Source organism: Macadamia integrifolia, chromosome 9 (genome assembly GCF_013358625.1).
Source record: "Macadamia integrifolia cultivar HAES 741 chromosome 9, SCU_Mint_v3, whole genome shotgun sequence".
Taxonomy (NCBI): domain Eukaryota; kingdom Viridiplantae; phylum Streptophyta; class Magnoliopsida; order Proteales; family Proteaceae; genus Macadamia; species Macadamia integrifolia.
In genome coordinates this window covers 28,118,308-28,141,471 of record NC_056565.1, presented here as the reverse complement: position 1 = coordinate 28,141,471, position 23,164 = coordinate 28,118,308, and the positions used below count along the sequence as shown (strand labels likewise).

Here is a 23,164-nt window from a genome sequence, read left to right as displayed (position 1 = left end):
CTTTCTTCCTAGCAAATTCATCAGCAAAAAAATTCTAGATATATTTATATCTAGGAATGAGATATTCCTTGTTCAGTGATCTAGAAGTCTGGAACTCTGGATTAGGTGGCCATATCTCCAGGGAAGTCCATTCTTACAGCTACCATCAGTTTATAACTTTATGCTGCCTTAATTCCCAAGTTAAGACTTTCTAGTGACTACTAGGTTGAATGATGTAGACAAGCACTAAATCCAGTACTGTTGTAGGCTTAAGAAGAATCAGGCCCATACTTAGGCCCATGGTGTTCTTCAACTAGACCTTTTGGCTCAGGACAGACCAAGCCCATGTCTGGGTGTTACTGGTTCATTAAAAACCAAAGTCATAAGGGGGGGGGCTTGATTAGTAGTTTCTATTTGTTAACCCTAGTTACTAATTTGGTTATTTAGTAACTACGACTTGGTTATTAATTCTGCCTTTTTATTTTCTTAAAATTCTTAGTGTTCAAGGACTAACACACGTGGGCCTATTTTCTCACTTTCTATTTTCTGTTTGTCTTTCTAGATGTTACCACAACCTTCTATATGTTGTAAGGCCCTTATTGCCTATCCCCATTATTTCATAGTTTAATGGAATAGTGATGCAGATAAGTCACTTAATAGGCTTATTATATTGCAAATAAGCCTTAGATTGGGTTATGTGTGTGTTGGGCCTTTGATTCCATGTGCTTTCTTTGTAATGGGCCACTTTAATGAGCCTAAAATATGGGTAGAAAGTAGGAAAATGAGATTTAATTCATTAGTTTAGTTAGAGTCATGTTTTGAGTCTATTTCCTTTGTTATTTCAGTTTCCTAGTTAGTTTAGGTTTCTCAGTTAGTTAAGGATTGGGTTAGGCCTTTCCTTTTTAGTGTTTGAGTCAATTTTGAGTCTTCTATATAAGTTTGTAAGGGGCTACATGTAACGTCCCTGCCCCATTAACCTTGCACAATATTGTCCTCTTTGGCCCATGGGCCTCAAGGCTTTAACATGCATTGGGCAATATTAAGAAGGCTAGAGGTTATCAACTAGCTCAGTAATCTCTCCCGGGGTGATGTGGGACTAAAGTTTGCACACACTCACCGATCTCCCAAACCCCCTGGTACTTACCATATTCTTAGTGGGGACACCTCGTCGATCTCCCAGGCAGGTCTAGTACTTTCTGTATTCTTGGGTGTCACAACTTTCCCCCTTTCGGCATAACGTCCCTGCTGTGGCCCCACACGCTGTTAGGGTTTGCTCTGATACCATTTATAATGCCCATCCTCATTAACCTTGCACAATATTGTCCTCTTTGGCCCATGGGCCTCAAGGTTTTAAAACCCGTTGTGCAATGCTAAAGAGGCTAGAGGTTATCAACTAGCTCAGTAATCTCTCCTTAGGCGATGTTGGACTAAAGTTTGCATACCCTCACCGATTTCCCAAACCCTCCGGTACTTACTGTATTCTTGGTGGGATACCTCACCGATCTCCTAGGTGGGTTTAGTATTGTCGTATTCTTGGGTGTCACACTACAACATTGAACACGAATTTATTAATGAAAAAAGAAAAGATGGCTTATGTTGTTGTGCTGTGGGATGCAGTTGGGTGAGATGCCTATTCACTAGTTCTTCCCCCTTCTCAACCCTCCATCGAATTCTTTCTTTTCTTATTTCCTTTTATTTGTTTGTTATGAAAAAATGTTTGAGAGCTACTGAGCTAGAACCAAGCCTATTGGAGGTCATCCTCTCTATTCAGCCAGAATTTCAGATCCTGCCTGGGATTAGGATCACTTGTGATTCTAGTTCTTACATTATTTGGTATCAGAGCCTAGCCAAACCAAGGATGGAGCCACGTGAATTTCGTGAGAAACTTTCTTCATACATCTTCCTTAAATGGGTAAAAGAATTGTACGTCTACTTTGATTCCTACAACCTGATAGAGGCAAAACGAATTTAATATGCTTGCTCCCAAATGAGTGATTGCGTTGGAATACAATGGAGAGTTCGTGAAAGGCAACTTCAAGCTCAAGGGCGTGAGCCTAGAACTTGGGATGAGATGGAGTATGAGTTGGCAGGCATGTACCTATCTAAATATGAACGAAGTATGTACTCCCCAAAAGCCACCCATAGGTGATAAGAGCATGAAGAAATTGTTTGACCACGTGACCATTATGTTGCAATAAATTGCAAAGGAGCAACAAGAGAAGACACCTCCAACCAATGAACTAAATCAAAAGTTGAGGTTAATGTTGAAGAAATTCCAGCAATTCCTATTGTCATGGAAGAGCTAGTCATTGATGTTCCATCATCAAGACTTATGTAGAAGAATTCGAAAGCAACAAGGTGATGGAGAACCCTTAGGGAAGGGAGGGGAAATCAGAGTAGAGATGGGGAAAAGGAGGATCACACTCACACATTCATTCAATAATCAAATTGCTCTCTAAAACTTCAATCGATTACAACTAATATATAGGAAAATAGGAACATGAAATTAGAAACGTAACTGGAATGGAAACTAGCCTAAACTAGGAAACAACTATAAAAAGGAAACCAAAGCAAGGAAATAAATCCTACTCCTACGTTCAAGTCTGGAAACTGAAAGCATGAAATAAAATACTAAATAAACTACTAATTTTATTTCCAACCCTTGTTGGACCAAAACCCTGGGCTGGACCGGTTCTTCTTGGCTCTTGGCTTCCAAAGCCGGTCATGCTGGTCCAACTAAGAAAGGGTAGCCGTATCTGCATCAACTCTCCTCCTCTGAAAAGAACTCGACTCCATCGAGTTAGGGAAAGGACTGAGGAGACCGTCTGAAGGAATATGCTGAATGAGGAATGATCCCACCATCTTCTTGAGCTTAATTTCAGGGAGATCTTTGGCAGGATGAAACTTCATAGTCTTGTTGGCATTCGTGAAGGCATAGGTATTGGCATAGCCACAATGCTGTACTTTCTTATCAAACAACCAAGGTGGACCAAGAAGGATATGGCACACCTTCAGAGGGAGGACATCACATTGGACTGTATCCTTAAATCCACTAATAGAATATGTGACCAAGCACTTATCTGTGATTTTGAGATTAGTGTTGTTCACCCAAGCAACCTTGTAAGGATTAGGATGTGGTTCTGTATTCAATCCCAGCTTACGAACAGCGTCTTCAGAGACAACATTAGTGCAACTGCCTCCATCAATGACCAAGGTTAGCAACTGATCATTGCACTTCACACGAGTCTGAAAAATACTACTGCGGCGCCAATCTTCATTTTCAGTGGCCTTTTGAGTGGTCAACACATGACGAATGACATAAAAAGGATGTTGTTCATCGTCACTGAGAGTGTCATTGACTTCACCTGTTGCACGCTCTTCTCTTAAATCAACTATGTCAGAACCAAGTTGCTTTTCGGGAATATATGGTATAGGAGAATCCTTATCAATAAAAGCAACCAAACGGCTAGGACATTGGGCACTGATATGTCCAAATCCATTGCATGAGTAGCACCGAACTGTGAATTTTGAAGAATCAGAAGGTTTATCTGAACCACGCCGAGGGGGTGAATATGGGCGAGTAGGCCGTGAAGACATTTCAGAAACATGTCGAGGTGGAGAATACGGCCGACTAGGTCGTGAAGAAGCCATAGATGTAGCACTTGCCTGTGGCTTGCTAGATGACCTCTCTTGGGTAGGAGACTGTTGCCAAACGGAACTAGTACCTCGAGAAAAAGTATCTACAAAATTTCTCCAGTTGTATGGGCATTTCAGACTTTCCTCAACCTGATATGCTACTTGTACGGCGTCTTCCATTGTAGGTAGGCGACTAGATGCAAGGGCAACACTAAGTTGAGGGTGCAAACCATTGCAAAATTGGGCCACTAAGACTTCTTCATCCCACTCAAAGTCAGAATGAGTGGCCAAATAATAAAATCTAGCAACATACTCCTCAACGGTCAAATTCTCTTGTTTCAACTGTGCAAATTTGAGATGCATGCGTTGCTTGTAATCAGAAGGCAAGAATCGCCGATTCATGACTTCATACATTTCAGCCCAAGTATTGACCAAACCAATGCCTCGGGTTCGGTTCTGTTGTTGTTGCTTGATCCACCAGACTCGAGCCGTGCCTTTCAGTTTGGCCTCTGCAAATAGGATCTTTCGAGCCTCAGTCAACCCATACCATCTGAAGAATGTATCTAAACTGTGAATCCAGTCAAGGTACAATTCTGGATTATTGTCTCTATAAAAATCAAGGACATCCAGTTTTGCTGCTCTTTCTGCTCTATCATCATGTCTACCAGTCCCATATGGTGGTAGAGGTGGTGGTGGTGTTACTGACAGATCTTGTGGAGTGGTGTTGGAAGAATCCCCAGACTGAATGGGACTCTTTCCTTTATCTGCTGCCACTAAACGATCAATAGAAACTTGCATAGATTCCACCATTGTCTTTAGGGACGTGACCATGTTAGTGAGAGCATCAAATTTTGTATCAGTTTCTCCTTTATAGGAATTCAGCTGTTGAACAACTTCACTATTGGCTACCATGGTGATGAGTAACAAAATAGCACTCGAAGAATAATGGTAGAATAGTAAATAACTGGAAGCTTAAAGGGCAAGGACAGAATAGTAAAATAATCAAAGTAACTTAGGGAAATCAGAGTAGAGATGGGGAAAAGGAGGATCACACTCACACATTCATTCAATAATCAAATTGCTCTCTAAAACTTCAATCGATTACAACTAATATATAGGAAAATAGGAACATGAAATTAGAAACGTAACTGGAATGGAAACTAGCCTAAACTGGGAAACAACTATAAAAAGGAAACCAAAGCAAGGAAATAAATCCTACTCCTACGTTCAAGTCTGGAAACTAAAAGCATGAAATAAAATACTAAGTAAACTGCTAATTTTATTTCCAACCCTTGTTGGACCAAAACCCTGGGCTGGACCGGTTCTTCTTGGCTCTTGGCTTCCAAAGCCGGTCATGCTGGTCCAACCAAGAAAGGGCAGCCGTATCTGCATCACAAGGTTGCCACACTAGACAATGGGGTTGAGACTGAGGAACTTGACACTACAACAATTGTGATGACTGTGAACAGCCACGAGGAAGATCCTAAGGAGTTTGAGATTGAAATTGTGGAGGTCAAGAACAGAGTGGTTGAAGGCATTCATGTGGATGATCCCATGGATACATTTAAGGTTGTTGAAGTTGAACATGTGGAGTTTGTCATCCTATTAAAGTATCTTGAAGATCGAGCTCCTTATATTCTAGACTACATCCTTATTATCAAAGAGCTACCTGAATTTTTCTACGGCTTAAATAGGGACATGCACCATTCTATAATCACCTTCACACTCTACAAAATTCGAAGACGAATTTTTTTAAGAGAGGGCGAATTGATGTAGATAAGTCATTTAATGGACTTATTTTATTTCAAATAAGCCTTGTGTTGGGTTATGTATGTGTTGGGCCTTTGATCCCATGGGTTTTCTTTATAATGGGTCACTTTAATGGGCCTAAAATATGGGTAGAAAGTATGAAAACGGGATTTAATTTATTAGTTTAGTTAGAGTCCTGTTTTGAGTCATTTCCTTTGTTATTTCATTTTTCTAGTCAGTTTGGGTTTCCCAGTTAGTTAAGAATTGGGTTAGGCCTTTCCTTTTTAGTGTTTGAGTTAGTTTTGAGTCTTCTATATAAGTTTATAAGGGGTTACAACATTGAACACGAATTTATAATGAAAAAAGAAAAGATGGCTTATGTTGTTGTGCTGTGGGATGTAGTTGGGTGAAATGCCCTAGGTGAGATACCTAAACCTGAGGGTGAGATTCCCATTCACTTGTTCTTCTTTCCCCTTCTCAACCCTCCATTGAATTCTCTTTCTTTTCTTATTTTCCTTTTATTTGTTTATTGTGAAATAGTGTTTGAGAGCTAGAACCAAGCCTATTGGAGGACATCCTCTCTATTTAGCCAGAACTGCAGATCTTGCCTGGGATTAAGATCACTTGTAATTCTAGTTTTACATTAAATAGGCTTTTGTGCCTTTGTCTTGCTGTTAGATATGGTTGTGATGTGAGATGCCTTTTGGGTTAGTGAGATACTGACCATGGCCATAGGTGAGAGGCCTTGGTTAGATACCTATTTCTTCTCTCTACCTTCTATTCTGCTCATTGGTTTTCTATAAACTACACAAAATCCTATTCGATGATTGCTGCTGTTGGTAGATGGTCGACTGAGACAATTGGCTGCTGCCATACACAAGAGGATTGAACTGAAGTTGAACCAGACTTATCCCTTGTCTGTTCAAGCCCTGCATTTACAAAGTTCTGAAGTTTTACTTCTGAAGCCTTATCTTCTCCCTTAAATATCAAGCTGTCCAGCAGATCTGTGTTGTTTGGGAGTGTCAGTTAGCCATTAGAAGCCTTCCATCAGTTAGAAATAAGAACTACTATGGTTAGAGATGAGGGAAGAAGATAGAAGAGAGGAGGGAAGAAGGAGAGAAGATGAGAGAAGGAGAAGAAGAAGTGAGAGCAAAACGTGAGTGGGCTGATTGCTCATCTCACCTATATTCACTTCAACCTATACTTTTAGGGAATTACATATTCCTTCCTAAGGGTGGAGAAAGAGAAATAAAAAGAAATACACATTATGACAACTTAACATAAACAGTTCCTAAAGTACCCCTATTCCATATATTCCAACACGCCCCCTCAAGCTGGAGAATAAATGTCATACATTCCCAGCTTGCATAAGAGGATACTGAATTGGTGAGGAATCAGTCCTTTGGTGAAGATGTCTGCCAATTGATCACCGGTCCTTACAAAAGGTGTGCAAATATTGCTAGAGTCAATCTTTTCTTTGGTGAAATGCTGGTCCACTTCAATGTGCTTTGTTCTATCATGTTGCAGTGAGATTTATCTCCGAGGCTATTCCATAATAAAAATAAACTATTGACATATTTCTATGAAAAAAAAAATGGTTTTGAGAAGTTGTTTTTACCTAAAAGTGTTATTAGGAAGAAAATGATCTCTAAAGGTTGATGATGAAGTGATAATCTCTAATCTCCAAGTGTTGAAGTTGTTAATCTATACTATAGAGGAGAGATTTGGCAAGAAAAACCACCAGAAGCTTACTTTTTTTTTTCACAATAGGGCGAGATAGGCGAGAGATGTCGAGTTGGGGGTTGAAATAATGTTTATATAGTTGGAAATAAGTGAGGTAAAAGAGAGAGGAGGAGAGGAGAGAAGGAGAAGCAAAAGGAAGAGAGGAGAGAATAAGAGAGAAAGTGAAGAGGAAAATGTGTGCAATCATAAGGGTAAGAGAGAGAGAGCTCTTCCCACCTATATTCATTCATTAACATGATAGATGGAATTACATACACCTCCCTAGGGAGCTAAAAGGTAAAAAAGGAAAAATACCATATAAGCCAACAAGCAATAAACTAGTTCCCAAAGTACCCCTAATACATAAACTCTAACACTCCCCCTCAAGCTGGAGAATAAATGTCATACATTCCCAGCTTGCATAATAGGTTACTGAACTGGTGAGAGATGAGCCCTTTGGTAAAGATGTTTGCCAACTGATCACCTGTCCTTATGAAAGGGGTGGAAATGTAGCTAATGTCTATCTTCTCTTTGATGAAGTGCTGGTTCACCTCAATGTGCTATGTTCTGTCATGTTGCACCTGATTGTGAGCAATACTTATAGTTGCCTTGTTGTCACAGTAGAGTCTCATAGGTCCTTCAGTGTCAAACCCCAACTCCTAAACCAATCGTCTGAACCATATGAGTGCATAAACTCTATGGGCCATTGCCCTAAATTCTATCTTTGCACTTGATCTAGCTACAACAGGCTGCTTTTTACTCCTCCATCTAACCAGGTTACCACTCACAAATGTGCAGTACCTAGATGTAGATAGTCTGTCAAAAATTGAACTAGCCTAATCAGCATCAATGTAGCCTTCTATCCTCAAAAGATTGTGTTTGGCATATAATAGTCCTTTCCCTAGGGAGGACTTCAAGTACCTGAGGATGCGATATTCAACATCCAAGTGTCCACTTTTGGGGGCATTCATAAATTGACTCACCACCTCAGCTGCATAGGTGATATCTGGGCTAGTCAAAGAGAGATAAATCAACTTCCCCACAAGTCTTTGGTATTTTCCTGCATTAACAAGAGAAAGTCCACAATTTTCTCCTAGCTTATGATTCTAATCAATAGGAAAGTGTGCTGGTTTGCAACCCAACATCCCTGTTTCTTTTAACAAGTTTAAAACAAACTTTCCTTGGCATTTGTTTATTCCCTTCTTAGACCTTAAAACTTCAGTCCCCAAGAAATACTTTAAGGGACCGAGATCTTTACTAAAAAAGTTGGGCCAAGTAGGTCTTCAATCTCATTATCTCAAGCTCGTCATTTCTAGTCACAAAAATATCATCCACATTCCACATAGACAAATAAGGGGTGTAATAGTATCATTACAATGTAGCCTCCTATCCTAAAAGGATTGTGTTTGGCATACAATAGTCCTTTCCCTAGGAGGACTTTAAGTACCTAAGGATGCAATATATAACATCCAAAATGTCCACTTTTGGGGGCATTCATCAACTTCCCCATAAGTCTTTGGTATTTTCCTGCATCAACAAGAGAAGGTCCACAATCTTCTCCTAACGTATGATTCTAATCAATAGGAGAGTGTGCTGGTTTGCAAATTGCAACCCAACATCCCTATTTCTTTTAACAAGTTTAAAACAAACTTTCTTTGACATATGTTTATTCCCTTCTTAGACCTTAAAACTTCAGCCCTGAAGAAATACTTTAAGGGACCGAGATCTTTACTCAAAAAGTTGGGCCAAGTAGGTCTTCAATTTCATTATCTCAACCTCGTCATTTCTAGTCACAACAATATCATTCATATAGACAATAAGGGCTGTAATAGTATCATAACCTCACCTGGTAAACAAAGTGTGATCACCTTGACTCTGGGAATACCCATTCTTTAGAATGGCTTATCTAAATCTCTCAAACCAAGCCTTTAGAGACTATCTCAGGCTATATAAAGATAAAGCCTTGTTAAAAAGGCACACTTTTCATTCAGCTGAGGGAGACTTGAAACCTGATGGGGTTTGCATATACACTTCCTCTTCTAAAGCACCATGGAGGAAAGCATTCTTCACATCTAATTGATACAATGACCAATCTCTATTAGCTGCCACTAATAAGAGAACCCTTATTGAATTATGCTTGGCCACAGGAGCAAATGTCTCCTGATAGTCAATTCCATATACCTGACTATACCCTTTGGCTACCAACCTGGCCTTGTATCTCTCAACAACATCATCAGATCGGTACTTGATTATGTAAACCCATATGCATCCAATTGGAACTCTCCCCCTAGGAAGATCAACCAATTTCCAAGTACAATTCTTCTTAAGTGCAATCATTTCCTCAGACATGGCTTGGTTCCACTTTGGGTCAAACTTAGCGTCAGTGACATTTTTGGGAATAAAGATAGATGAAAGGGCAATTGAAAAAGCAACACTTGTAGAAGAGAGATCATCATAGGAAACAAACTGGGCAATAGGATTAGTGCAGACTCTTTCCAATTCGAATAGTAGTGGGAAGATCTAACTCAGATGATGAAAGAGGAATGCCTGACTGAGGAGGGTGGATCTCAAGATGTGGATCCAAATATGACTCTTGGCAGGTCTTCTTTTCCTTTCTTTTGTATACAAGTAACTCCTCCTTACCAAAACCAACGCCTGAATTATCACATATGTCAACAATATCCACCTCTTTAGGTTTCCCAACATCAAGCTGAAATGGATGAATAGGCAAGGGAGTGAGAAAAGGAATCACATCAGTAGCCTTTTCACTCATATAATTCTCCTCCTGAAGAGGATGCTGAGAAGGAGCAAAAAAGGGAACAAACTCAAAGAATGTGACATCCTTGGAAAGAATCGGTCGGCGGGAAAAGGGATGATATAATTTATAGCCTTTGGTAGAGGGAGAATACCCAAGAAAGATGCATATGAGGGCCTTGGGATCAAGTTTAGTCCGATCAGCCTTGTGGACATGGACATAACAGATGCACTCAAACACATTGGGCCAGGGGGGGGGGAGAAAAAGCAGAAGTCTGGGTGAACAAGGCTTCCAAAAGGGATTTGGAGCCAAGGATTTTAGTGGGCATGCGGTTAATAAGTAAAGCAGAGGTAAGAAGAGCATCAGACCTAAAGGTCTTAGGGACATGCATGCCAAAGAGGAGACTCCGAGAGACTTCCAATAGGTGGCGATTTTTCCTCTCAGCCACCCCATTCTGTTGGGGTATGCCAACACAAGAAAGTAGATGGATAATGCCATGGTAGGAAAAAAAGTTCTGGAGTCCACCATACATGTACTCACCCCCTTCATTTAAACGAACAATTTGAGTGCGAGTTGAAAATTGAGTAGGAATCAGCCAAAATTTTTAAAGATATCATTGACATCACTCTTATGTTTCATAAAAAAAGTCCAAGTAGAACGGGAATCATCATCAATAGAGGAGATAAAATAACGATAATCAAATAAAGAAGTAGTAGGAGAAGGTCCTCAGACAACAGTATGCATAATATGAAAGGGAACAATGGATCTATTGCCATGGTAAGAATAAGAAGAACGACAATATTTAGCAAACACACAAGGCTTACATTGAAACACATGCGAAGGAGGAATACATGAAAATAAAAGTGGCAATTTTTTCTTCAAAACACCAAAAGAATGGTGGCCCAAACTTTGATGCCACAACATCACAGAGTCAACAGTACTGTTATCACTATGCCCACTCACGTAGGACTGAGCACTAGGTAGAGGGGAAGTTCCTAGATCAAGAAGGTAGAGTCCCTTTTCCACACGTCCATTGCCAATAATCCTCTTTGTCACCAAATCCTAAAAGACACAATGAGATGGAAAAATAGTAACACAACAGTTTAAGAATTTCGTTAGGTTGCTCATTAATAAGAAATTAATTTCAAAATTTAGGATATGAAGAACAGAGTCTAACGAAATAGAGGGGGTAACAGGAACATGACCCTTACCAGAAATAGAGGGAAGGGAGCCATCGACATCCTTAACCTTATCCTTGCCAAAACAAATACAATAGGAGTCAAAACACTGAGATATGTTGGTCATGTGGTCAGTGGCACTAGAGTCAATGACCCAAGAAGAAGTAGTGGAAGGAGCACATGTAGAGGCCTATAAGGTGGTGGCTGAAGAATTTTGTACTATATGTGTAGAAGAAGAGCTATCCAAGTATGACAGAACCCTGCGAAATGCTGCAATATCATCCTGAGTGAGAGAACTGGTGTCTGATTGCAGTCCAGATGAATATCCCATAGATTAAACCTCAGTCATCATGTTGTGTGTGTTGGCTCCTCCTCTCCTGCTGCCATGCATACCAGGGGGACAACTATAAAGTACCCAACATCTCTTTGTAGTGTGCCCAGATCTCCCACAGTGATAACAACTGAATCTATCTCTGTTATTCCCTCGGGGTGGTCCTTGACCCCTTCCTCCGACCTCTGAAATAATGTAGGAACACACGTAGAAAGTGGGGATAATAACCAAATCAAATGGGGAGAACACACTCAACACATTCAACCCAAAGAGAAACTATTCTTCCTAGGTAGGCTTTTTTCCAAAAGAAAATTTCACAAAAACAGTAATAAGGCATCCATAACAGTAATATTTCCACTGTAAATCACTTCTAGCATGTATTACAAAGTAGAATCATCAATCTTTACCAATCAATTTAACCAAATGGGAACTATCGATCAGATTCCTTGAGAAATGCCAATAAAAAATTTAAAGAGGCGCTGAAAAAGTGCGCCCATTTTGAGTTACTGCAACCAGATCAGGATGTTTCCGAACTCCACATTTATACCACCATTGAAGGACCCTTAGGCTACCTAAAAGGTACCAAATCCTTGCCGTAACAAGCTCCGGGTTAGAAAGAACAATAGCTGTAACAGCAGGTCAGCAACTAGTCTGGTGGCAGAACTGTTCTAACAAGAAATGAGTTGCAGAAATAAAAGGGTGGTAGAAATCTCCAGCTGAAATCAACATCACTTGAAAATAGACACTTGGGCAACTAAAATGGAGCTGGTTCCATCTCCAGCTGAGTTCAGGTGAGAGAGAAAGAGTGACTGGTTCCCATGGCTGGCGGTAATAATGTTCTGTTTTTTGTGTGTGTTTTGCTTTAGTACATCTTCAGCCACTAACTTTCTTCAATTAAGTCTTCAAGTTGCTGATGGAACTCCATTAAGGCTCCCGGATGAATCTTTTTACATGGTATAGTCTCTATTGGACCCCCTTACTTTTCTAGGGTTCTAAAATAGAAAAAATGAGGGAGAACAGTGAACCTTCATGGCTCTGATATCAAGTTGGAAATAAGAAAAGACCAAGGTAAGAGAGAGAGAGGAGGAGAGAAGCAGGAGGAAGAGAGGAGAAGAGAGAAATGTATGCAATCGTATGGGTAAGAGAGAGAGAGAGAGAGCTCTTCCAACCTATATTCATTAACTAACTTTTTTTTTTGGATGAATAAAATATATATTAACCCAAGAAGAAAAAATATACAAGGGAAAAAGGGGGGGGGGAAGAAGGCACATGACTAGCTAGGGAACAAGCCCCCCCCCCCCCCCAAAAAAAAAAAAAAAAAAAAAGGAGAAAACCTCTAGTGGACACAAGCCCTCAAGGGGAAGGGGGGCGGAGAATAGAAGATGGAAGATTCCAGGAGTCAATAATAAGCCTGTTCTTAGGGGAATCAGGGGCGGGGCGGGCGGGTAGCAATATTGGTGGAGACCTCAAATGAGATAGCATTCCAAATCCTTTCAAATGAGTGGGAGTTGGACGTCCATCTACGAAGGTTCCTCTCCATCCAAATATGGTTGGTGGTGGCACAAAAGGCGAGCTCTTTCCAATAGTGTCACAAATTGTGGGGCCATGAAAGGTCATATCGATCCAAAGCCATTCCCTACTAAGAGGGAGAACTCTTCTACTAGAGGGCCAACAACAAGAAAGAACTTTCGTCCAGATTGAAGAGGAGAAAGTGTAGGAGAAAAACAGATGATCAACATCCTCAGTTCCTCTCCAGCAAAGGCAACAAGAGGGGGGGGGATTGGAATGTGGTAGTGGATGGGGAAAGACTATGTAGGGAGGCAGTTGGTGAGAGCCCGCCATACTGTGAAGCTGTGATGATGGATGTGGCCTTTGAACCATAGGACTTTGCACCAAAGGGCAGACTGGGCTTTAGTCCTAACAAAGTTCGAGATAGAGGAAGAGTTGAACGTCTTGGTAGGAGAAGGATTCCAAAGAATGGAGTCCTCCCTCTCTCTATGCCCGGGGGCCAGAGCGGGAAGAGAGTTCTAGATGTTGTTCAGAGAAGTAGGAAGGGGAGAGGGGGCCCATCCATCATTGAGGAGGACGGAGGAGATAGGAGCCATCCTGTCCAATCCTAAAAAGTACAATATAAGCCAACAAGTAATAAACTAGTTCCCAAAGACCCCTAATACATAAACTCTACATATAACCCTTGTGGCTTGGTCTTGAGTTCAGTCAAGACCGAGATATTCATCGAAATCTCAACCGAGATATTGTACATTTTATATATCACCTGTGCTCTCATCTCGCCAAGTAAAAAAAAAGGAGTTAATAGCTAGATCTTGCCGAGATTTTGAACCATGCTTTGGAGGCCTGCATTACATCAAGTTTTCTCCCAATTCTAGAAAACCCTAGTCTGTGTTCTTCTCTGGAAGACTGGAAAGCGAATGGTTTCCTAACTACTCAAAGGAATTCAACTAATATAGGCCACATCCATACCAAATTTCAGGCTCATCTGAGGTATGGTTTGTGAGTTCAAAATTTTTATTTATTTCAGCCTATTTTTTAAATCTGAGTAGTTTTCCTTGGAGTTCAGATGATCAGATCTGAAACCGTAACATGAGTTTGGGATGGAGCTTGAACAATTATTGAGGTTATTTTCTTAGGTGAATAATCTCGCATCAATGTGGGGTCAGAGCTATGGTGGGCGCAGCTCCAATCAAGTCTCTATGGAGGATGTGATGCAAGCTATCCGGCAGATTTTTGAGAGGATGGATAGTATAGGCCAAAGAAAACCGGACCTGAATGGAACCCAAGGGGCTGGTTCAAATTTCGTTCTTACCTGCATCAGAGCTCTTTAAAAATACCTTTATACACATTGAAGTACTCATTAAGTGATTTGTCTTCCTGTTTGAAGTTGAACATTTTCTTGTATAAATCATAAGTTTGGGAAATGTGTTTCTTCTGTGAGAAACTCTTTCGTAATCTTCCCAAACACCTTTGCAAAAGTTGTGGGACATTACATATGGCAGCAATGGAGGGTTCTACACTGTTCCATAACCAAAAAAAATTTAATAGTGGAGTTCTCACGCATGCAATCATCATGAGCAGTAATGGTAGTAGGATCCTTAGGAATTATAGAGGGAGGATCATCTGTGACGTACTTCAGATTTCCTTTTGTATGATTGGGGGGGGGGGCAGGGAGCATTCTAATAAGCTGCATGAAGAACACCACAACTTCAGACTTGATATCATCAACCTTGGAGAGAATGTTACCATCCCTTGACAACAACGTGGCAATGGAGTTGATATTGGTTCAAGGAGGTAACTTTCTCTTCATGGTCAAGGATGGCATTATGAACATCTGATTGGAGCCAGATCTATATGTCTGTGAGCTTAGCCCTGCTATCTGCAACCAAAGAGGATATGTTACCAAAAGAGGAGGCATTCCCCACTTTAAGGACACTTTTAACTTTCCGGAGCCTATGGATGAAGGAGATGAGGGGGTAGAATGGGAGTAGGCAAGCTTGGCCCAAGCTTAGGAGATAATGCAGAGGAAGTTGGGGTGGGAGGACCACATGCCAAAGTATTTGAAGGGTTTAGGGCCAAAGGAAATGTAGGACTGAATAAGGATAGTGATGGGTTGTGGTCAGAGATGTCAGGAGGGTCAAAAGATTCATGGCAAGATGGGAAGGAGGTTAGCCAAGTGGCCCAAGCCTTATTAACCGATATTCGATCAAGCTTACAAGAGATCTCGGAGGTACCATTTCTTCTGTTATGCCAAGTGACCCGACCATCTCAGATCATTCATATCAACGTCTTTTAGGCACTCATTGAATGCATCAACAGAGGAGTCCGCAAGACGATCACCCCTTGCTACATTTTGCAACTTGAGTCACTCAAATCCGTTGGACATTGAGTGAAATATGGTCAAAGATAATCTGACATTGTCAAAAGAGGGGCTTATGTGGGTTTGTGGCTTGTCAATCAGATGAGAGTTTGATCCCATTTTCTTATGTTTTGGTAAGTCTAAAGAGTCCATGAATGGAAAAAAAAAGAAGCATCTAGACATGTTTGGGGCCAAATCCTAGAGTTTGGTTCAAATCTAGCTAAAAAAGGTAGGCTAAAACAGTCCTAGATGGAAGAAATACCACAATGGTCGGCACAGGGAGGCCGTAACATTGCATGCGGCACATGTAGCATGTTGTGTGCGCGTGCACCATCGCACGAACTCAGATGTGTAGCGGCATGCGGGCCAGTGTGTTAGGGTGTAGCCAGCCTGGGTGTGTGTAGTTATGCCTTTGGCTGCCCACATGTGTGGGTCAGTCCTGGACTTGATTTCATTTTTTATTTTCTTGAAATTTTGAAATATTCATATCTTTTGATCCTGAAGTCCAAATTTCATTTTTTTTTATGCGTTGGTAAGGTCTTTCTGAGTACTTTTCAATGGTGTAAAACTTCTAATCTATTTAGGATAAAGATGAGTCGTAAACCTTTTAAAAGTTGGTCCATCGGGTAAAAAAAATGTCTTGCACAAAATAATGACCAAATCAGTTTGTTTTCTAACCATTCTGAAATTATTGTGTTTTTATGGTAAAACACACCTAATCCTGAAGTTTGGTCGAGTTTCAAGGTTATTTGACCAGCCAACCTTCATAGGGGCATTTTGATAAACATTTGTTTGGGGGTTACAAAAGACCTTTGAAACCAGAAAAAAGGGTCTCATACCATATCCTAAGGCATCCGTTCATCATTGGTATGCATGATTCTAGGGCAACAAAATGAGGTGTGTATAGTGGCCAAGTCAGTTGCATGATAATAAGTGATGTTATGGGAAAGGAGTAACATAGACGAATTGCAAATTTGTTCTATGTAGCCATGCTTGAACCAATTAAGAATGACGGACTTGTTGGAGGGATCATACTTTGGTATGCCAAAAGTTTTAAAGATTGTTTAGACATTGTCTTAGAGATGAGATTCACCAAGGCATCAACATCGACAAAACATGGGCACTGGGCAGTGGCTTCCCCTTATTCCTTCATATCAAAACACTTGAAAGTTGGAAAATTTACCCCGGATTTCTTTACAAGGCCCAAGTTGAGAATCAGAGATTAGAGAATGATTCGACTTGTCAGCAATGACAGAGGTCTTTCTTATTTATAAGGAGATTACAATAAACCGAATAAGGAAAAGCGCCCCTATCTACAAGACTTATTACGGTAAATAAGACTTAACCAAGGTAAAAACAAAACTAACTATGGTCATCTCAACAGGCCAGTTATTGGTATTATGAATAATGGCATTGACAGGAAAGTCTACTTCATCTATCTTCAACTGGAAACATCTATCTTCAACTGGAAAGGCAAGTCCCTTCCATCGTTGTTCTCATTTTTATGTATATCCATAGCCAATATTTCCTTTGTCTCGTTGAGAGATAAGTAAAGCCTTCTTTCTCTAGGACATTTTGCAGATAAATGCCATTCTTCGTGAGTGAAACAAAGAAGTCCAGCCTTATTTAGTTCTTTAATTGCTGATTTCTTTTCAGCTCACTATTACTAAGATTGGCGTGCTGAGGGATGTGCTTTCACTGTTTTGTGCATGGAACAACTATAGGATTAGGTCTTTTATAGGAAATTCTTGAACCTTGAGGCATTAGTGTGTATTACATCTAAGATCCAATTCATTATGGAACATTCAACTTAGAAACATGTACTTAGATGCTTATTCAACCTCCAATAGAAATAACCTAAATATGGATTGGATTTTAATCAGCTCAACATGATTCTGCTCCAAAACTTTAAATGAATCTGTTTCTAGTAATCAGACCCTGGGTATGGCCTAAGTGGATCTCACATCTGATCTGCTCCTTTAATGTGGTAATGGACCTCAGTAAGCTTTCTGGAGGGCATGCGGTTCATTTTCTCTCACTCAATTTACTTGCTTTTTTTATTCCTTTTGTAGGCTTGCCTTATTGCGGATATTGTACAACACTTTGTAGATGCTAAGTTGGAGTTTGATCCTTCCTATGTCTACCAAGATGTAAATCGTGCAATTCAGCATGTTCACCGAAGTGGCGTGGCTCATAGAGGAATTCTTTCTGATCCTCAACGATACCTCGTTAAAAATGTGAGTGATACAGGATCTTATCTGTTCTTTCTGATAGAATTTAATAGTGGCCTTATCACTTGGCTTCGTTTTGATATATGTTCTGACGATGCTTTCTTCATGTGAAAACCTTTTCTTTTGTACTCTAGACTGAACATTGCTTGCACTAATACTCCAGGGCCTGTTGCTGCGCTTCCTTAAGACACTCAGGGAGAATGGGAAGAAACTTTTCCTGCTAACAAATTCTCCTTACTATTTTGTGGATGGGGGTATGCGTTTCATGCTGGAGGTGATAGTCATATCTTAACGAGTATCCACAGTTGTTTTTTTTTCTATGTTTGTAACTGTATGGTGATCTTGGTTGACTGGATAATAATTTCTGTCTCAACTCTTAACCATTGCTTTTGGACTTATAGTCGTTCACTAAGTTATAATTTGGTTTAATTTTTTTATTGTTACAATGTAAGACCTGCTAGAACTTGGGTTTTAGTGGCTGGGGCAGACTGCATAAAAGATTTTGTTTCTGGCAATGAATTAAGTTCTACAGTAATTTACATTTCACTTGTTCATTGCCAGTAACTTTTGGTGTATTCAAAAGTAACCATTTCTTACGACTTACATTGACATGTGAATCACTGAATCAAAAGCCTCCAAACACAGGAGAGTATCTTCGTTGATTTATTAATAAAAAAATGGAAATAAAATTATATCTCCATTCACATCCATTCACATGGAAGAAATCAATGAAAAAATTTGCAATATAATTATCTTTCCTACTGAAAGATATATGTGTAGAAGGAGATGAAATGAACTTACGTAGTTATGTTGTCCATCATTGTCAGAATAGCAAAATTTGGGTCTTGAGAAGAAAAATGCTGGGATTCATATGGATGGTTGGATAAATTACTTAGGTCGTAACTCTTATTAGAATAAGGCTATGTTGTTGTTGTTGTCTTACTCTTATTAGGAAATGGAAAGTATTGACATAATTTGTTTCGGTTAAGAAAAAAACCATTTGAGTAAGAGGAAGACCCCTACAGCTTTCAGAAGTATATCAGGATCAACTGAAACTGGAAGACTGGTGATGTGGCCTGAGGAAGAAAATTATGTCGAGATAATAAATCAGTCCAATCAATCCCAAAAGATATCTATGATTGTTTTCATCTGAACTCATTCATAATGATGGCTAAAATTACAGAAGCCAAAGATGCTATCAATTTCTCTGCTGCCTGAACTATAGTTGGCTTCAGAAATTCTGTTATTTCTTTCCTTCCAAGTCATACAGTTGAGGTAAATTTGCAGTGAATCTCACGCAGTCTCAAAGGCAACTGCAGCCTAAGCATTGGTAAGTATCACAAGGCTGTCTTTATAGCACCTTGGAAAATGATTCTACATCTCAAAAGGTGAAGGAGCAAGTCACTATAACATGACTAATTGATTGAATTTTTTTAAGAGGAAGCACGTATGTTTGGTGATTTCTTGCTGTGGAATGATTAAACACATGAGTTTTATTCCTAAATGACACTCTGAGGAAGAAAAAGATCATTGTCGGGGCGTGGGATCCCATAGAATTGGTAAGAATGAGCTTGAAGCCTTGAAGTATGCGGCCTCTGGGAGTTTCTTGACAGTTGCAGGTGTAATGTAGAGGAGGAAGATGAGAATCTAGATTTGAGATAGTGGTGGGACTTACCCTGCGGCCAAGGAGATTTTCTGTGGTCTGACATGGGGCGAGGGTTACTGTGAAGATACAATTCCTTCTTTGGATCACCTGCAATGACAGCGAGTTCACCATGATTCATCCTTACTATTGGGATCATGTGCTTCTGGATGTGTTTGTGTTGCCTATGGGATGCTGAAACCATTCACTATCTTCTATAGCTGCCTTTCTCTGATCAGGTTTGGCAGGAGATTGTTGGTTTGTATTGGAAATTGTTGAGAGGTCATGGAATTTAATTCCACGGGGCAGTTATCTGCTGTTTCTGGAAAGCCATGATGCAATGGTAGCTCTTCGATAACCATGCTGCTCCGGTTCATTGGTGGTTACCAGATGATCTAGTAGGGTTCTTCAACTTCTGAATTTAGATCTGCTAATATTTTTTATATTGAGAGGAATTAGGATTTATTTTAGCAATAGAAGGGTATAATAGGAATTAATTCCCTTCTTATATTTTGGCTTGCTTTTAGGCCCTCTGCAGCTTTTTTTTTTTTTTGGATGAAATAAATAAATGCATTAAGGCAAAAGAGAAGAATATAGGTGGGGGGGGGGGAAGAGGAGTAGGGAGCAGCAGCAACCCAAAAGAGGGATAAACCCAAGGAAAAAAAAGGGGGGCGGGGGGAACTAAACACTGCTAGCCAAAGAGGGAACAAACCATCATTTGTGGGCTGGGGGGGTTGGGAGTCAAGATTGAATGGGGAAGTCCCCAGGCAACAACAATGAGCCTGTCCCTTGGGGAGTCCCTAATAGAACGATGTTTGAGACAAGCAAGTTTGGAGCTGACGTCAAAATAGATGGCATTCCAAATTTTGTCATAGGTGCGAGAATTGGAGGTCCATCTACGAAGATTCTACTCCATCCAAAGGTGGTTGATGGTCGCACGAAAAAGCAATTTTTCTGGCGATGTCATATACGGTGGAACCAGCATACGTCATATCAACCTTCCCTCCCAGGATGCCAGTTTCATGCAACACATCACAAAAACAAAATAGGAAAAAAAGAAATTGGCAATCCCGGCAGTCAGTTCCAGATCCGATGACGCTTTCGGCAAATGAAGACATTGGTACAACCTCTGGTCCTTCGTCGACCTCTTTACCCACTGGTCACAACCCATTCTCAATCCATCGGCCCTGCTCACCTCTGATATTACCTTGGTTCTTCCATTCTCAGAATCTTCTCATCATGTCTGTCAAGACGAGCGTGCTTTGACCCTGGAACACCTATCCCCCATTTGTTGCCCCTTCCTTCGGTTGCCCCTTCCTTCGGTCACTAATCTCTCTGTGATGAACTTGCCCTCGAACCAAATGCCTCTTTCCTCGACCCCTTCACAATCTTATCCTAACCATTTAACCCAAACCAGTTACGAATCACCTTTTGTCCCATTAAACCAATTTTTACCGGTTCACTTACTAAACAAGTTCTCAAAATACCCGGTGGACCACCCCTTATATCCAGGTAATCTGTACAACCCGACCCATCCTTTTAATAATCCAATCCTACCCATATGCCAACACGACCCATCCAACCCCTCTCTTCCTAACCCACCTACCCTTGTTGGTCACGGCTCTTCTTTGGCCATCGCTACAATTCATAGTTCCTTTGTTAGTCACGGCTCCTGCTCTGTTCTAAATTATGCTTCGTCTCCCATCGCTACCACTGCAATTATCGCCGCGACAGGCTCCAACCCTTGCTTGGTTCTTCTCAAACAATTAATGGTGTCTGGCTCTCACTCTGACGATCCTCAAGCTTCTGCCCCTGTCTTTGGTAGTGCCGTTAAGGTCCCTGGTACTGATTCCTTGAATGGCAACTGCCTCAGAGACCCACCTCTGGCCTCAGAAGGCCCCTCGATCCTCTCCTTCAGCTCGTAGGTCGACATATCTCCTCGACAGGCCTTTTCAACCTCTGCATCAACCTTCAAGCTTTTAATTCTCCCCCTTTGGCCTTAGAAGGCACCTCAACCCAGGATATTTCATTGGAAAGCTCTCGTCTTCTGGCCTTCGAAGGCCTTGCAACCTCCAATCCTAGATTGCTGCATACGGCCTCCTCTCCTAGGAAGGCCCATGCGCCCATCCCCTGCTCCCCAGGGTCCCCATATGATTGCCCAAGTCATCGTCATCAGCAGTGCCTCACAACAAATCTTCATCAGCAACCCAGTACCGTTCACAACTGCATTAGGATTGTGTCTTCAAAAGAAATCCCTAATGATTTGGATACTACTGTCTTGAATGGTTCCGCACCTGTCACCTTGACTAGCTCACTGGTTATGGAACCTTTGGCCAACCATAACACCCCCATCCCTTGCAGCATCCACCAGCCTAACTCCATTCTTAAAACCCCCACTGTGTCTTCCACCTCCACCTCTACCTCTACCTCTACCATCAACCAAAATAAGAAAACCAAAAAAGCCTCTTCCATTATTACCAGATGCAATTCTGACACCATTGCTCCCCCCGTCATTGGTTATAGCCGTCGGCAGCCTCACACGGCCATCCCCTCAATCCCAAATACCCCCCTAGCTTGTCCAAGCATTTGTTGCCCTCCTCTCCGGCCTCCAAATGATTCCTTGGACTATTTGGGATGTTCGAGGACTCAACTCCTTGGCTAAGCATGCTGAAATCAAATCCCTCATTCGCTCCTCGAAGTCCAATCTCTGCTGTCTTCTGGAAACCCGTGTCCTGGAGGTCAATGCCTCCTGGATTGCCTCTTTGACTACCCCCTCCTAGTCCTTCCATTCCAACTACCTTCACAGTCCTAATAGAAGGATCTAGATCTTATGGGACCCCTCCTACCTATCCATCTCTTGCCTTTTCTCCTCTGCCCAATTCACCCATATCTCCATCTCTCACAACTCTGGGCCCTTCATTTGCTTCCTCTCCATTGTCTATGCTCACAATAGGGCTTACCTTAGGAATCCCCTCTGGTCTGACCTGATTTCCTTAGCTCCCTCTGTGGGTCCTAGGCCTTAGGGAATTGCTGGAGACTTCAATGTTATCTGGTATAGCCATGAAAAACATGGGGGAAACCCCATTGATTCTCAGGCTGTTGACTCATTCAACGATTGTATTGGCGATCTCAATCTCACCGACCTCTGGTTGGGGTGTCAAGCTTACTTGGCTCAACAGAAGAGTTGGCACTCATAGAGTGGCTTGTAAGCTTGACAAGGCCCTTGTTCATGAAGCATGGTTAGATGCTTTTCCTTCCTCTCATGCTTGCTTTGGTCTTCCTGGGATCTCGGACCATAGCCCCATCTCTCCATGTCCTTCCCTTTCGCTCCTTCGGACCTAAACCATTCAAATTCTTTGATATGTGGATCTCCCACCCTGATTTCCAGCCTCTTGTCCAGTGTGCTTGGAACATTCCCACCCGCCGCTTCTTGTCCCCCCTCCTTGCTTGTGCCAAAAAGCTTAAGAATGTCAAATCCACCTTAAAGTTGTAGAACTCCACCTCATTTGGGAATATCTCTACCCAGGTTTCTGTGGGTCGGGATAAACTCCTCTCCATTTAATCCAGGCTTCAACTTGATCTCCACAACCCTATCCTAGCTGAGGAAGAAAGAGTTGCTGCAACTGATCTCTCCTTGCTCCTGGATTAGGATGAAAGCTTCCTTTGTCAGAAATCCTGCATCGAATGGCTTGAATTGGGGGACTCTAACTGGGCCTACTTCCACCGCTCTCTCAAAGCTAGGAATAATGCCAACACCATTCCTGAGCTCATCTCCTCCTCTGGGACTGAGCTCTTCTCCCTTGATCTCATCAAGTTTGAGGATGTCTCTCACTTCCAAAGGCTCTTCAACCTCTCCCCCTCCCCCCTCCCTCCCAATCTCCTCAACAAGTTTGTCCCAGATGATTTTCTCCCCTTCCTCAGCCATTCTTTCCTATAAGGCAAACTAGGCCCCTGGCCCCGATGGCTTTAGTATGGGTTTCTTCTCGGCCTGCTGGAATATCATCCGCAGTGACCTTATCCTGGCGGTGCGTAGTTTTTTCTACAATCCCAACCAAAGTGGTGGGATCAAT

At 41.4% G+C, this 23,164-nt stretch overlaps 1 protein-coding gene across 1 annotated transcript in view; it reads left to right on the top strand.

Moving 5' to 3' along the window:
• Positions 1–23,164, top strand: part of LOC122089369 (5'-nucleotidase domain-containing protein DDB_G0275467) — a 64,072-nt gene that overhangs the window by 4,744 nt on the left and 36,164 nt on the right. Inside the window, exons 7-8 of the mRNA XM_042659042.1 lie at positions 17,294–17,458; positions 17,616–17,726. Of these exons, the coding sequence (XP_042514976.1) occupies positions 17,294–17,458; positions 17,616–17,726 (276 nt within the window). The remainder of the gene's footprint in view (positions 1–17,293; positions 17,459–17,615; positions 17,727–23,164) is intronic.